This window comes from Acomys russatus, chromosome 11 (genome assembly GCF_903995435.1).
Source record: "Acomys russatus chromosome 11, mAcoRus1.1, whole genome shotgun sequence".
In the NCBI taxonomy this organism is placed as follows: domain Eukaryota; kingdom Metazoa; phylum Chordata; class Mammalia; order Rodentia; family Muridae; genus Acomys; species Acomys russatus.
The window spans coordinates 62,203,408-62,216,607 of NC_067147.1; the positions used below are offsets into that span (position 1 = coordinate 62,203,408).

Sequence of the window (13,200 nt, forward strand, 5' to 3'; positions counted from 1 at the left end):
ATTAAAACAACCTCGATATGCAATGAACTCTGAACGGTAGTCAGGAAATGTATTGCATTGGGAGAGAGAATATACTTTTGTTTCAACAGTAAGCAAAAGGATGTGGGTTCCTTCAAAGTTAATAAAGATTAGACATGACCAGGGAAGGCCTCCTGGAAAATCTTGGGTGAAGACATAAAGGAAGAAACAAAGAAAAACAACAAAACAGGTGACATGAATGCAACTCTTCTACATGGAAACACCTTGGAGGCTGGTGGAGACGTGGATGTCCCTGCTTAGCCAACAAAGTTTGTTGGCTACAGAGTTATTAGGACATATGAGAACATGCCATTCTCTCACGTGGCATGGATGGAGATTTATGTTCATTGCAGTGTGGCTGGACAGAACAAATGGACTTACAAAGTTTGTTGCAGCCTACCTGCTCACACTAGAGCAGAGAATCATCCATAGCTGATTTGTGCTCAGTGCATATTTCATATTTCTGTTTGTCTGTATTCAGAACAAAAGTACTAGACACCCAGGAAGACAAAGGAAATAGTCTAGATGAACCAGCCTCACAGACTGCATCACTCACTGCATCCTGGACAACTTCAAAGTGGCTAGGTGGTCCAGCTGCACAGACTGTTCCATCCTGGACTCCAGCTAATCCTTGCACTTTCCCTTCTTACAGAAATAGGAAAAAATATACAGCTAGCTCTCCCAGGACGTGGGCAATATCCCAATTTTTAGGGCCTTCAAAAGATGCCATCACCTTCAGACAGCAGGAAGCAATTTTGAGAACACAGATCCCCCATTGCCAAGAGGTGCGATGAGGGAAAGTAGAGTGGCTGTCCAGGCACGCAACAGTCTCTGCCATTTCTGTGGATTTGGAAGCTGCTTGCTTTGCACTTCCTGTTTACTCAGTTAGTACTTATCCTCTTCAGGTCTCTGATGGGGCAGAAGGGTAGAGAGCTATAGTCTCACATAGAAGCCTAAGCTGCTTGTAGAACACCAGCTTCAACAGGTCAGGTAAACTGAGGCTGTAAGTGTAGAGTTGACAACTGATTGTTACAACTGATTGTAACTTGTGCCTGAGGCCAGTACTGCTTCTAGCTAGTGGCTGAGATTTTGTTATTTATTGTGAATGGTGAAGAAAAAAGAAGAGACAATCACACACACACACACACACACACACACACACACACACACACACACACGGTGAACCGAGACAAGCTCCAACAGCTTCACACATGCATGCATACATACATACATATATACATACACATGTAGATGGGGCAAAGCTCAAAATACCTTAACATTTATATATATGTACATACATACCAGTTGGGTGGATGGAGCAAGCTCCAATGAGCAAGCTCCAACCATTTTTACATATATACATATACACATTTTGTGCCTGGAGCAAACTTCACAGCCTCCAACAATTCATTTTTGCTCCCACAGAAAAATCTTTCAAACAGTACAAAAGTCACAATGTGGTCACTGTTGGTAATTCAAATGGACCCAAGAGACAAGCAGTGGACTCCTTTTGTAACCTTTGTATACTTTGCAGGAAAATGTCCAGGCCCCCACCTGAGGCCCTCCATAGCCAGGCTGTAGGCTTCAAGTTTTGCCCCTGGAAACCCCCGACATCTTTCCCTGGTATCCACTCTCCAGCTCTTCATCTCCCCTGGGCATCCCCCACCCTGTGCTCCCTGAGAGGGGTGGTCAGGTCCTCAAGCTGTGCTGCTGGCCTCGCTTCACCTCCAGAACAGCTGGGGCTAAATCTCCACAGCCCTGGGACCTGAGATCAGACACCTGCAGAAACTTAAAAGATGAAGCCACTGAGAAAACAGCAGCATCTGGGGCCTTAGTTGTGGCTTCTGCTGAAAGGGAACTCGGGAAGGGTGGCAGCTGCAACTGGAGCTAGTTTTTTTTTTTTCTAAATTAATTTTATTACTTTATTCATATTACATCTCGATTGTTAGCCCTTCCTCTGTTTCCTCCCATTCTTCCCTCCCTCCCACTTTTCCCCTCCTCCCCTCCCCTAGTCTGTGATTGAGGGAGACCTCCTCCCCCTATATATGCTCTTAGAATATCGAGTCTCTTCTTGGTAACTTGCTATCCTTCCTCTGAGTGCCGCTAGGCCTCCCCATCCAGGGGACATGGTCAGAAAAGGCGCACCAGAATTCGCGTGAGAGTCAGATCTCACTCTCCACTCAACGGTGGAGAATATCCTGTTCGTCGGCTAGGTCTTGGTAGGGGTTCAAAGCTTACTGCCTATATTCTCCTTGGCTGGTGCCTTAGTTTGAGGAGGACCCCAGGATCCAGATCTGCCTGTCATAAAGTTCTTCTCGTAGGTTTCCAGGACCCTGTGGGTCCTACTATTTCCCCATTCTTCCATGCTACTCTCGCCTAAAGTCTCAATAGGATGTCATCTCCTCTGACCCATCCCACTCCTTGGAATATACCCAGAAAATGCCCTACCACACAATAGGGACATATGCTCAACCATGTTCATAGCTGCTTTATACATAATAGCCAGAACATGGAAACAGCCTAAGTGTCCCTCAGTAGAAGAATGGACTAAGAAACTGTGGTACATTTACACTATGGAGTACTACTCAGCTATTAAAAACGAGGAATTCCTGAAAACTGGAGCTAGTTTTTTGAGCTCAGGTGGCTCCATCTGTGTGGCAACAATGTATAAACTAGGCATTCCCCTAGGCGCTGAGCTTTGCATAGTCTGGCACTGCCAGCCAGAGACCAGGACCAGGAATCTGGCCCCTTAGTAAAAGCTCACAGTTTATTTAAGGAGAGTTATTTTGTTTAGTTAGATTTCGAGTCTGTGTAAACCCCTCGAGGCATGAGTTAATAGGATCCTCCGTAGCACCTCTCTAACTGTCCTAATGGACTTTCAGGCCTCTGTAACTGTCACAAAAGGCCATCTCCAGCCTTTCAACAGGACCATTCCTAGATTATGCTAATTTTAAGTGAAAAGTCTGAACAAAAAAAGGCCCCCAATCCCTAAACTTACCCAATCTCAGGGTTTGAAATCCCACCAATTCTGACCCTGGAAATCTCTGCCCTAAAATATTCCACCCCATTAGAAATGCTTTCAGGCTTGTCTGCTCAGTTCTCTGCTGCCTTCTCCCAGGAGCAGAGGCAGCCATTGCTGGATTTGTCCTTCTACTCCCTTGATCCTCCAATAAATCTCTTTAATGAGATTTGCTCCCTGGTGTGACATTCTCGTCAGAGGAAACCAAGAAGCAATGAAGAGAAGAAGTGGAGCAGGGCTGAGGCTCCTGAGCATCTAAGCTCAGCTGGGAATACCTGCAAGGTGCCACGCCTCTGCTGAGAAGGCCTGGCTCAGAGCTATGGGCCTCCTGGGCCCCAGAGTCTCAGCATGCTCTTCCATTGGGATCCCCTTCCATCTCAGAGCTGTGCCCCAGTCCCCTCACAGCAAGAGGGCCAACAGTTACATTCTGTTTTTCTCTATGGGTCAATTACAATGAGAATATGTGGAAAAATAGGTTTCCCAATACATCCACATATTCAAATGTTTCACATATTAGGGTAAAAAACAAATGCAAAAAGGGAATTATTCCCAGGAACCTACATACATTTGTAACTAAGCAACTTGTTACAGATTAACAAAACATTAGCAAGGAAGGTAATTTTTTCTGCCAGTTTTTCATTACTGACAGGCTGCAATTTGCTATTGCAAAGAATCAGTTATCTTAAAAAGTGATCTTAGCAGGTGGTGATGGCACATACCTTTAATCCCAGCAGTCTGGAGGCAGAGGCAGGCAGATCACTGAAAGTTCAATGACAGCCTGGCCCATAAAGCGAGTACTGGACAGCCACAGCTACACAGAGAAACCTTGTCTCAAAAAAAAAAAAAAAAAAAAAAAAAAAAAAAAAAAAAAAAGCGATCTTATAAAAAATCTTTTAAAAATCATAGCCTCAAAAAAGATCTAACAGTGTCATTGTGCCAATGATGCTCCCCAGTGAGGGCCTGGCAGCCCCCTTAGAGTTTTCATGCAACTCTTAGATTATGAGGGAAGTGGTGACTGTGGCACTGTGACAACAAGCAGCGTGAGATGCCACAACAGCCTGAAGTCCTCAGGACACAGACTCCTGAGAGCTCTGCCTCTGCAGGGCACAGCCATCATAGTTGTGCTAACCACTGGGCCACATTCCCAAGTTCTAAAGCTGTATCGCCATTCCTCCTCCAAAGCCCTCAAAAGTTTAAGATTTAATAAAAAGTTTTAAGGTCTAAAAAGATGTTTATAGCTTGATTAAATGCAATTTATGAAAGAAAGTTTAGAAACTGAACTATATACTCACCAAGATAGGATAGATAGTAGGGAAATTTCTCCAAAATTGTGACACAAATTGACTGGATATTATGAATGTAATTCTTACTTAATCATTCTATATTTGTCCTTGTTATATATAGTTTGTTGATGCTAGATAAAAAACCATTTTTTGGACTAAAAGGAGATTTTGGAATAATAATTTTACATTTTATAAATGTTGTCTATGCATTGTTCATATGAGGGTTTGTGTACTGGCAGAGAGTTGATTCTTGGATGAACCTTGAAATTGTTATTTTTATGGATCATCACCTACCTCAATATTTTTGTAAACATACAATTTCCTCACCCACTGATTGGTTTAGTAAAGATCTGACAGCCAACACCTGAGGCAGGAGAGAAAAGGCAGGACTTGCAGGCAGAGGTAGAAATTGTGAGAAGAATCAGGCAGGAGAGGAATCCACACGGCCAAGGCAACAGGCGGCTTGGGAGATGTAGACTAGAATAACAGGTTAATCTAGGTTAGTGGACCTACCAGAGTGTTATCCAGCTGAGGCCGAAGCTATAAGAAATAATAGTAAGTCCCTGTGTCATAATTTGGGAGCTGGCAGGTCTGAAACAGTCCAGTAATACAGGAGGAAGAGACGATATTCACTAAGTAGAATCCAAAGGAGTGCAGGGTGGGCAGAGAGACAGACCCAGCAGCTGTGAGAGGCAGTTACCTCACAGTCTCTAGTGTGTCCTAGTGCTTGTTTTAGGGAGTTTCTTTGTATGCAGTTTCTCTCTGTAGCCTTGGCTGTCCTGGACTCCCTTTGTAGACCTGGCTGGCCTTGAACTCACAGTGATTCACCTGCCTCTGCCCCTCCCCTCAGTGCTGGGATTAAAGCCTTGAGCCACCACCACCACCCAGCCCAGATTGCTTCTTATTCACTTTACTAACCTGGTCTTCATTGTGGTGCTGACTGGCTTCTCTAATAGTTCCAAATGGGACTGACAGAAACCTGGAAGGATTAGTCATGGAAAGATTAACTGCTGGGTGAGGAATCTCCAGAGCCCTGCTTCCCCACTGCAGATGAAGCTCTGAGCCCTGGTATCCTGGGAGCAGTGTCTGGGGACAAGTTGATTACCCTGATGCCTGTACTTGTCCTGTTGACAGCATCCTCCAGAGTCCTAGCCCAGATGCTGACCTGAGTGACAGAATCAAGGAAGGGAAGGAAAGCAGAGGTCTCTGTCTGTCCCTGAAGTGTCCAGCTTTGGGTCCTGATCTGGGTTCTCATGCCCTCACTAGAATGTCATGGTCTTTTCTGATTGGCTCAGATCTCCTGCACTTGCCTTAGCTTATGGTGAGTTTTATCCCAGGAGTCCTAGGGAGCATTTCAAAATTAGGGTAGGAGTTGGCTGCTCTGTCAGAGACCACGAAGACCATGTGCCCAGAGTGTGGAGAGTTGAAATGGCAGGAGCTGACAATGAAGTGCTACTGGCAGACCTCTGAGGATTCCCAGCAACACATCAGCCCAGTAGTTCTCCATGACACCAGGATGATCGTTCCATCAACCAGGCATCCACTACAATCCTGGACACTTATGGGCGACCTTACAAAGAACATCGTAGCTCCCACATTATAGCCGCCATTGTATATCTCTGAAATTAAGGACCCAGGTGTCCTCCTCTTCCATTTTTCTTGGATCTGGGCAGGTGTGGCCTTCCCTTCCCACATCTGTGCCCACACCGTCATCAGTTATTAGTTCTGATCTTATATTTATTGTAGAGTTTGGGTCTGTGGCATGGGGCAGCTGCCATGGCTGTATAATTGTGGCTCTCAGCGTTAGGAGATGGATAGCAGAAGGCATGTGGGATGTGGAGGACTTCCTGTGTCTGAGATGTCCCCTCCCTCCTAAATCCATGGGCTATGAGGTCAGATGTGGCTCAGATTTCATCACTTGGCCAGATACTTGTTGCATCCCAGCTGTAGAGGGGATTTAGAGGCCTGGAAGGTTCCTGGCCTGGGCTGTACAGTGTGTCTCAATACACAAATGAGGGAGGGAGGGAGGGAGAGAGAAACAGAAAAGAGATACAGAGACAGACACTGAGACAAGACAGAGAGGAAGAGAGACAGAGACATAGTTCTCCATCATATCAATGAGCACCCTGCCTTTCCTTCTCAGGGCTCCAGTCGGCTTCTCAGAGTTACTCCTCAGAAAGTGTTGGCTATTCAGACTACAATTGTTTCCTTTGCATACTTTGTAAACTTTGTATACTTTGTAGGAAACTGTCCAGACCCCCACCTGAGGACCTCCAGCAGGCTGGCCCATCTGCTGCAAATTTTGCCTCTGGGACCCCCTACATCTTTCCCTGGGCATCTCCCTTCAGCTCTTATAGTCCCCTGGGTGCCACCACTTACCCCCTCCCCTCCACAATGTGCTCCCTGAGAATGGTGCTCAGATCTGAAGGCCCTGCTGCTGGCCTCTCTCCATCTCTGGACAGCAACACCTCAGGACTCCAGAAAGCCAGGACTGAATCTCCACAACCCTAGGACCTGAGATCACACACTTGGAGAAACTAAAAGCTGAAGCACTTAGAAAGCTCCAGCACCTGTGGCCTCAGTGGTAGCTGCTGCTCACAGGGAACTCAGGGACAGAAAGGTATTCAACTCTCTGTGGCAACAATGTAGAAACTTGCCATCCTTCTGAGGCAGGGAGTTTTACATGGTCTGGCACTTCCTGCCAGGGACCAGGACCCCTTAGTTTAAGTTCATAGTTTAGTTAAGGAAAGTTATTTTGTTTCCTTAGAGTTCAAGTCTGTGTAAACCCTTTAGCCTATAAGTCAATAGCCGCCCCCCCCCCCCCCCCCTCCCCAAACTCTAACCTTCAAACTGACACAAGACTGTCTCCAGCTCCTCCAGATTTCTGCTAACTTTAGGTGAAAAGGCTGAACAACAGCAACAAAAACAAAACAAAACACTCCCTAAGCTTCCCCCAAGCTCAGGACTTGAAATCCCACCAATCTGCCCTCTGGAAATCTCTGCCCTAGAATGCTTTGGCCCCTAATCAATCCTATATAAAGCTCTGTTTGTCAGTTTCTTTCCTGTCTTCCCCTGGGATCAGGGTCAGCTCCTCCTGGATTCATCCTTCCAATGAATCTCATTTAAGAGATTTACTGCCTGGTGTGACTTTCCCTTAGGAAGAAGTCAAGAAGCCCAGAAGAAAAGGAGTGAGGAAGGAGCAAAGCTCAGGCCCCTAAGCTCCTCAGCTTACCAGGAGTGAGGGCAGCCTTCCCTTGGGAGCTGTAATGTCTCTGCTGAGGAGGCCTCCTCTCAGAGCTGTGAGGTTGCTGGGCTCCTGTTTCTCAGGACACCCTTCCCTTGGGACACTGTCCCACCTCAGAGCTGGAGTACCTTCCCAGGCCAAGGAGTTGTGGATATTCTGGAAACCTTCCCACACTATCATGAAGACCAACAGTAACTGTTGGAGAATCTGCCAAGTGCCTGACCTTGTTCCAGGCCCTGGGATTCAGCAAGGAGAAGCAGGTGGAAATCACAGCCCTGGGATTGGAAGGATGGCTTGAAAGTGTTGAAAGTGCTTACTGCTCCTGCAGTAGACCTGAGCTCATTCACACAGCCCATCACAGGGAAACTCACAAGCCCTGCTACTCCAGCTGATTGGAGTTGATGCCCTCTTCTGCCCTCCACAGTCACCTTCAATCAATTGGCATATCCTTCTGTCTCTGTCTCTCTCTCTTTCTCACACAACCACACACACACACACACACACACACACACACACACACACACACGGTTGCTCAAACTTACACACATCAGACTCAGGCCTGAATATGCTGACTGCCAATATCAATAACAGCACAGACACTGAAAAAGTCGCTACAAATGTGTGAAATCTTTGATCACATGTCATGGTAGAAGAGGTTTATTCAGAGAAGAGGGACGAGGAGCTGGAAAGATGACCTGAAGGAGGTGGGGAGTGACAAAATGAAAGCCCAGGCTGGACTGAGCAACAACTGTGTGTTTCCCAGGCCACGCTTGACTGCACACAGTTTCCTACAGTCATAAGAGGCAAAGAAAATAGCATAACATTTATTTATCCATCTTTTTAGTCAACACCAATCAATCACACAATATGGCAATATTTGTACAAGCACACACAAACAGTATATTAAAGACAGAATCATGGGAACTGGCAGGATGGCTCAGTGGTCAAGAACCCTGGCTGCTCCTACAAAGGACCCAGTTTCATCTCCAGAACCAGCTGGTCTGTAATTCCAGGGTATCAGACACCATCACAGAGACATACACACATGTAGGCAAAAATACCAATGTGCATGAAATAAATAAATTATTCAGAAACAGAATCATCAGGGTTGCAGTTCAGTGAACACTAAAGTTCAGTCAGGGCAGAGGTTTTCCACCCTGCAGTGTGGGAAACAGAGAGATGACTGGGAAAGGATGATAGTCAGTGTGGTGGGTGTTGCTGCGCAGGGCTGGGCTGCACTCATCACCTGCTCACACTGTGCTCACAGGAGACAGACACATTCACAGATGCAGGAAGAGAAGTCATCAGCTCAGGAAGCCACATGAGAGAAAGAGAAACCAGGCCTGTGCAGTGAGGCTTAGTCAGCTGCCTTATCCTGCAGGTAAAGAGGACAAGGAAGAAATTCAGATCCTGTCTTTAAATGCTAACATACTGTACAGTCCACACAATCTGAAGAGGTCCCCCACCCAGGGTTCAATCCAATGATTTTATCCCTGTCACAGATGGCTGAACATCTAAGGAATTTTTCTTACTGGGAGATAAGTCCAGGTCAGGGCCATTGAAGAGGCTCCAATGGCTCCTGTATGTATTATAACAAGTGACTCAGAGACAAGTCCCTGCTATCATTACTGAAAAGCCTGGATGTAGCTGCCTCACTTTTTATGCCCAGGAACAGATCCTTTTATTAGAGGTCATGGAGGCAGAAGGATCTAGAGGGTCTAGGGAAATGTCCTCATGATTGTATTAAACATGTTCCTAGAACTGTGGTGGCTGACCCAGGGAAAGGTGAGGAAACATGGTGTGAGACTGCACACAAAGAGGACTAACTGGAGTTCTGGCTGTCTGCTCTAAACAGGAACATTTCCCTCTGGCCTCAGTGAGATGAGCATCAGGTCTCCAACATCTCTGTGACACAGGTCACAACTCTGTCCACTATGTTCTGTCGGCTTCACAACGGAGTTAATGTCAGCACTTCAGCTGAACGCTGAGTAAGCAACTATGCAGATGAAATTAGCTCTCACGGTGCAGGCACACCACAGCTTGGGTTGGTATTCCCAAGGAGACATGAGCTCAGACCCTGCTCTTTCCTTACCTTTAGACCTCTTCTTCCATGTCAGAAAAGTCACCACAGCTCCTGTGAGCAGAGCGCCAAGAACCAGAGCAGTAACAACAGCCATGATGGGGATGTTGGGCCGTCGAGGCTCTGGGAAGGAAAAGGAGGGAAGCAAGAGTGAGGCCTCTGACCTCCAGCTCTCAGTCTAGACCCTGCTCCAGTTCCCCCAAAGGACCCCCCACTCTCTCAGTGAATAGCCTCTGTGCTCACTCCCAGTGCTTACCCCATCTCAGGGTGATGGGCTCAGGCAGTCCCCCATGGACCACATGGCATGTGTAGCTCTGCTCTTCCCCAGAAGCCACCACCACCGATACCCACTTCTGGAAGGTTCCATCCCCTGCTGGCCTGGTGTCCATTATCTCCATGTCCTGTGTCTGGTTGCTGCCATGCCTCTGCCAGGTCAGGGTGATGTCAGCAGGGTAGAAGTTCAGGGCCCAGCACCTCAGTGTGATTTTCCTGTCAGGTCTGGCCTTATGGGTCACATGCACTTTGGGGATGACTGAGAGGAACAAATTGGAAAATTCAGACTTCTTCCCCATTCTTGTTGAAGATCCATGAATGCTCATTCAACCTTGTTTCAATGGGTGGAATAGTCCATAGCTTGAAGGAGAGGTGCTGACCACACAGTAGCCCACACTCAGAAGAAGGATGGGGTAACTATTCCTTTGAAAACTTAAGAGCCAACATTATACAGCATATAGAAGACACTGGATCTCCCTCTAGGAATATGGGTTTATGGTTCTGACTGGGTGTAAATGAAAGACTTATCAACATTGCGGTCAGACCTCAAACTCACTGTGCTAGGACAGTGAAAAAAACCTGAGGAGCTCATTGTCCACATTGCACATGGAAGGAACTGCTGCTTAACTGACAGACTGAACTGTCCTGAGAGAAGACTTAGCCCTATGGAGAGTCCCTCTCTCTAGTTGAATCAGGAAACTCACAAGCACTCTTTGCCCTTTGATGCAAGACTGAGGACTCCACTTGCTCCCTGCTGAGGAGGAATCCTTGGAGGACGGGAGCTCCAGTCTCAGAGCAGATGAGGCAGTTTCTGTCCTTACCTGTTCTCAGCAAAATCTCCATCCCGTAGTCCAGCTGTGTGAGGAGAGTCTCTAGGCAAGTAAGTTCCATATAAGTCTTCACTACCCTTGCAAAACCAGACTCCTCCCACTCTTGCCTGAGCATCTCAGCTGCTTTGCCAACTGTGGTCCAAGTCATCATGTCTTCATTTAGTGCCAGGTAGTCCTGGCCATTCAAGTTTAATTCAGAGAACCGGTTGCTGACGTACCCTCCAGGCAGCACATCACACCCATATCTCCACTGGATTGTGTGGGATCCTGGGGAAAACACTACTGTAAGCCACTCCTACAGGCAAGATCCCTTGATGGGGTCCTCCTGGTGGTCGGTCCCTCCTATGTGTCCTTTTCAAAATGCCACATTAGATGTTAAAATTCACAGACACCAGGACAGTGTCCCATGGCTCTCTGCAGCCTAATCACCATGGGTCCCCCTTTCCAGAGGTAAATCTTGGGCATGGCAATTGGGGACAAGCCTATGGAGACTTAAAATGGGATTTCTGATTCGGGCCCACTCACCAGTTGTGCTATAGTTGTAGATGTGGAGCATTTTCTGCAGCCAGATTCTGAACCACGGTGTTAATATCAGGAGATCATTTGTATTTCTCTCCCAATATTCTGGTGTCTGCTGATCCACCCAAGGTGCACAGTGCTCCAACCTTGGAGTCTCTGCTCTGCTGTTGAATCTCTCAATCTGAATGCCATCCACATAGCAAACACGGATGAACTGTGGCTCCAAGATGCCAGGCCAGGTCAGGAGAGTGACAAAAGTACTCAGTGAGTGTGAACCTAGGAGCAGTGCCTTAACTTATTGACCCTGCACTAGGACCCCATGCTGCCCCACAACATGGACTCTGAAGAGAATTGGCAGTGCGGGGCAGAGACAGAGGGCAGGATGCAAAGTGGGGAAGAAACCAGTAAGTCTGGCTGGACTAAGGAGAAGACAGACTTCCCTGGTGCTGCACACCTAGGAGATGGAGTCCGTTCTTTCCCAGGTTAGATCATTTCCCTATGGATACCCACACTCACCCTCTGGGTGCCTGGTCAGAGCCAGGTTTGTCAGGAGCGGCAGGAGGAGAGCCTCAGGAACCAAGGTCTTCATCCTTGAGAGCGGAGGCTGGGTCTCTGCTAGTGTGTGTTTATTTTACAATCTTGGTATGGAGGACCCTGATTGGTTTATTTAAGAATTCCCAGTGGTAGTGATAGAGGGCGTTAAGCTTGTGTCATGGGAAGATGAACTCCTGGAAGAGAAATCTCTAGGGCCCTGCAGCCCAGCTCAGCTCGGGGACCCAGGATCCGAGGAGCAGTGTGAGGGGACAAGTTGCTTACCCTGATCATTGTCCCCTCATCTGGGCACAATATCCTCTGAGTCCAGCCCAGAGGCCATTGAGTCAGCAAATCTCAGACCCTGAGTTGTCAGGATGAACAACATCTTGTAAACTGACTGTCATTCAAGGGCACTCACGGTGGTGTTCATTGTCTCAATCCGCACTCTCCACCTTAGCACTGAGAATTCTGAGAACTTTCGCCTCACTGAGAACAGTAATGTTTGCATAAAGGAAAAACTGTTTCCCAAAAACACCATGATATGGTGAAAATAATCAGTATTTACCTTTCTGCCTCTCCTGTTCCTCATCTTTCACACTACCGATGCCTTGGAGTTTTATTCTTCTGTTAGACTTTTAGTGCTATGTGCAGTTAAGAAATACAGCTTTAAAATTACAGTAAAAATAATTACAATATATGGATAATTCTTGTACATGCGTCTGTCTGTGCACCTTGGTCTTTGGATTCTGGGGTCCAGCTGTCTGAGGAAGCCAGAAGAGGGTGTTAGAACCCCTAGAATAGGAAGCACAGGAAGTTGCAGCGTCCCGGACCTTTGGACTCTGACTCTGGTCCTCTACCCAGTGTAGCCATTTGTCCAGCCACAGAGGAGAATATTATGAATAACATCACCAGGTCATTTTTCTCTTTCTGAATCTAGCCTGGGATCACAGATATCCACATTCCTTTCCGCCTGAGTGCTGAGATTAAAAGCATGGGTCAGCAGTGTAGCTTAAATGTTGATTTTTACATTTGATGCTTCCCTAGGTTGACACAGGTGCCACCTGTATTCATTAATTTAAAACATCACCGAGTTCTAGTACAGCCACTTTGGAAATCTATCTGGTGCTATCTCAGAAAAATGGGAATAGGGCTTCCTCAAGACCCAGCTATTCCACTCCTTGGAATATACCCAGAAGATGCTCCAGCACAGAAGAAAATTTGCTCAACCATGTTCATAGCAGCCTTATTCATAATAGCCAGAACATGGAAACAGCCTAAGTGTCTATCAGTAGAAGAATGGATAAAGAAACTGTGGTACATATACACTATGGAATACTACTCAGCTATTAAAAACAAGGAATTCCTGAAATTTGTGGATAAATGGATTGAGCTAGAAATGA

The 13,200-nt window shown here is 46.7% G+C and overlaps 1 protein-coding gene across 1 annotated transcript; it reads right to left on the bottom strand.

The window, feature by feature from the left end:
* Positions 1-9,537: 9,537 nt before the first annotated feature.
* On the bottom strand, positions 9,538-11,855 carry LOC127195102 (H-2 class I histocompatibility antigen, Q10 alpha chain-like). Its single transcript, XM_051152538.1, has 5 exons — positions 11,783-11,855; positions 11,273-11,542; positions 10,739-11,014; positions 9,901-10,176; positions 9,538-9,767 (listed from the first exon to the last, which is right to left on the bottom strand). Exons 1-5 carry the CDS (start codon positions 11,853-11,855, stop codon positions 9,538-9,540), a joined length of 1,125 nt encoding a protein of 374 aa, XP_051008495.1.
* Positions 11,856-13,200: the final 1,345 nt, after the last annotated feature.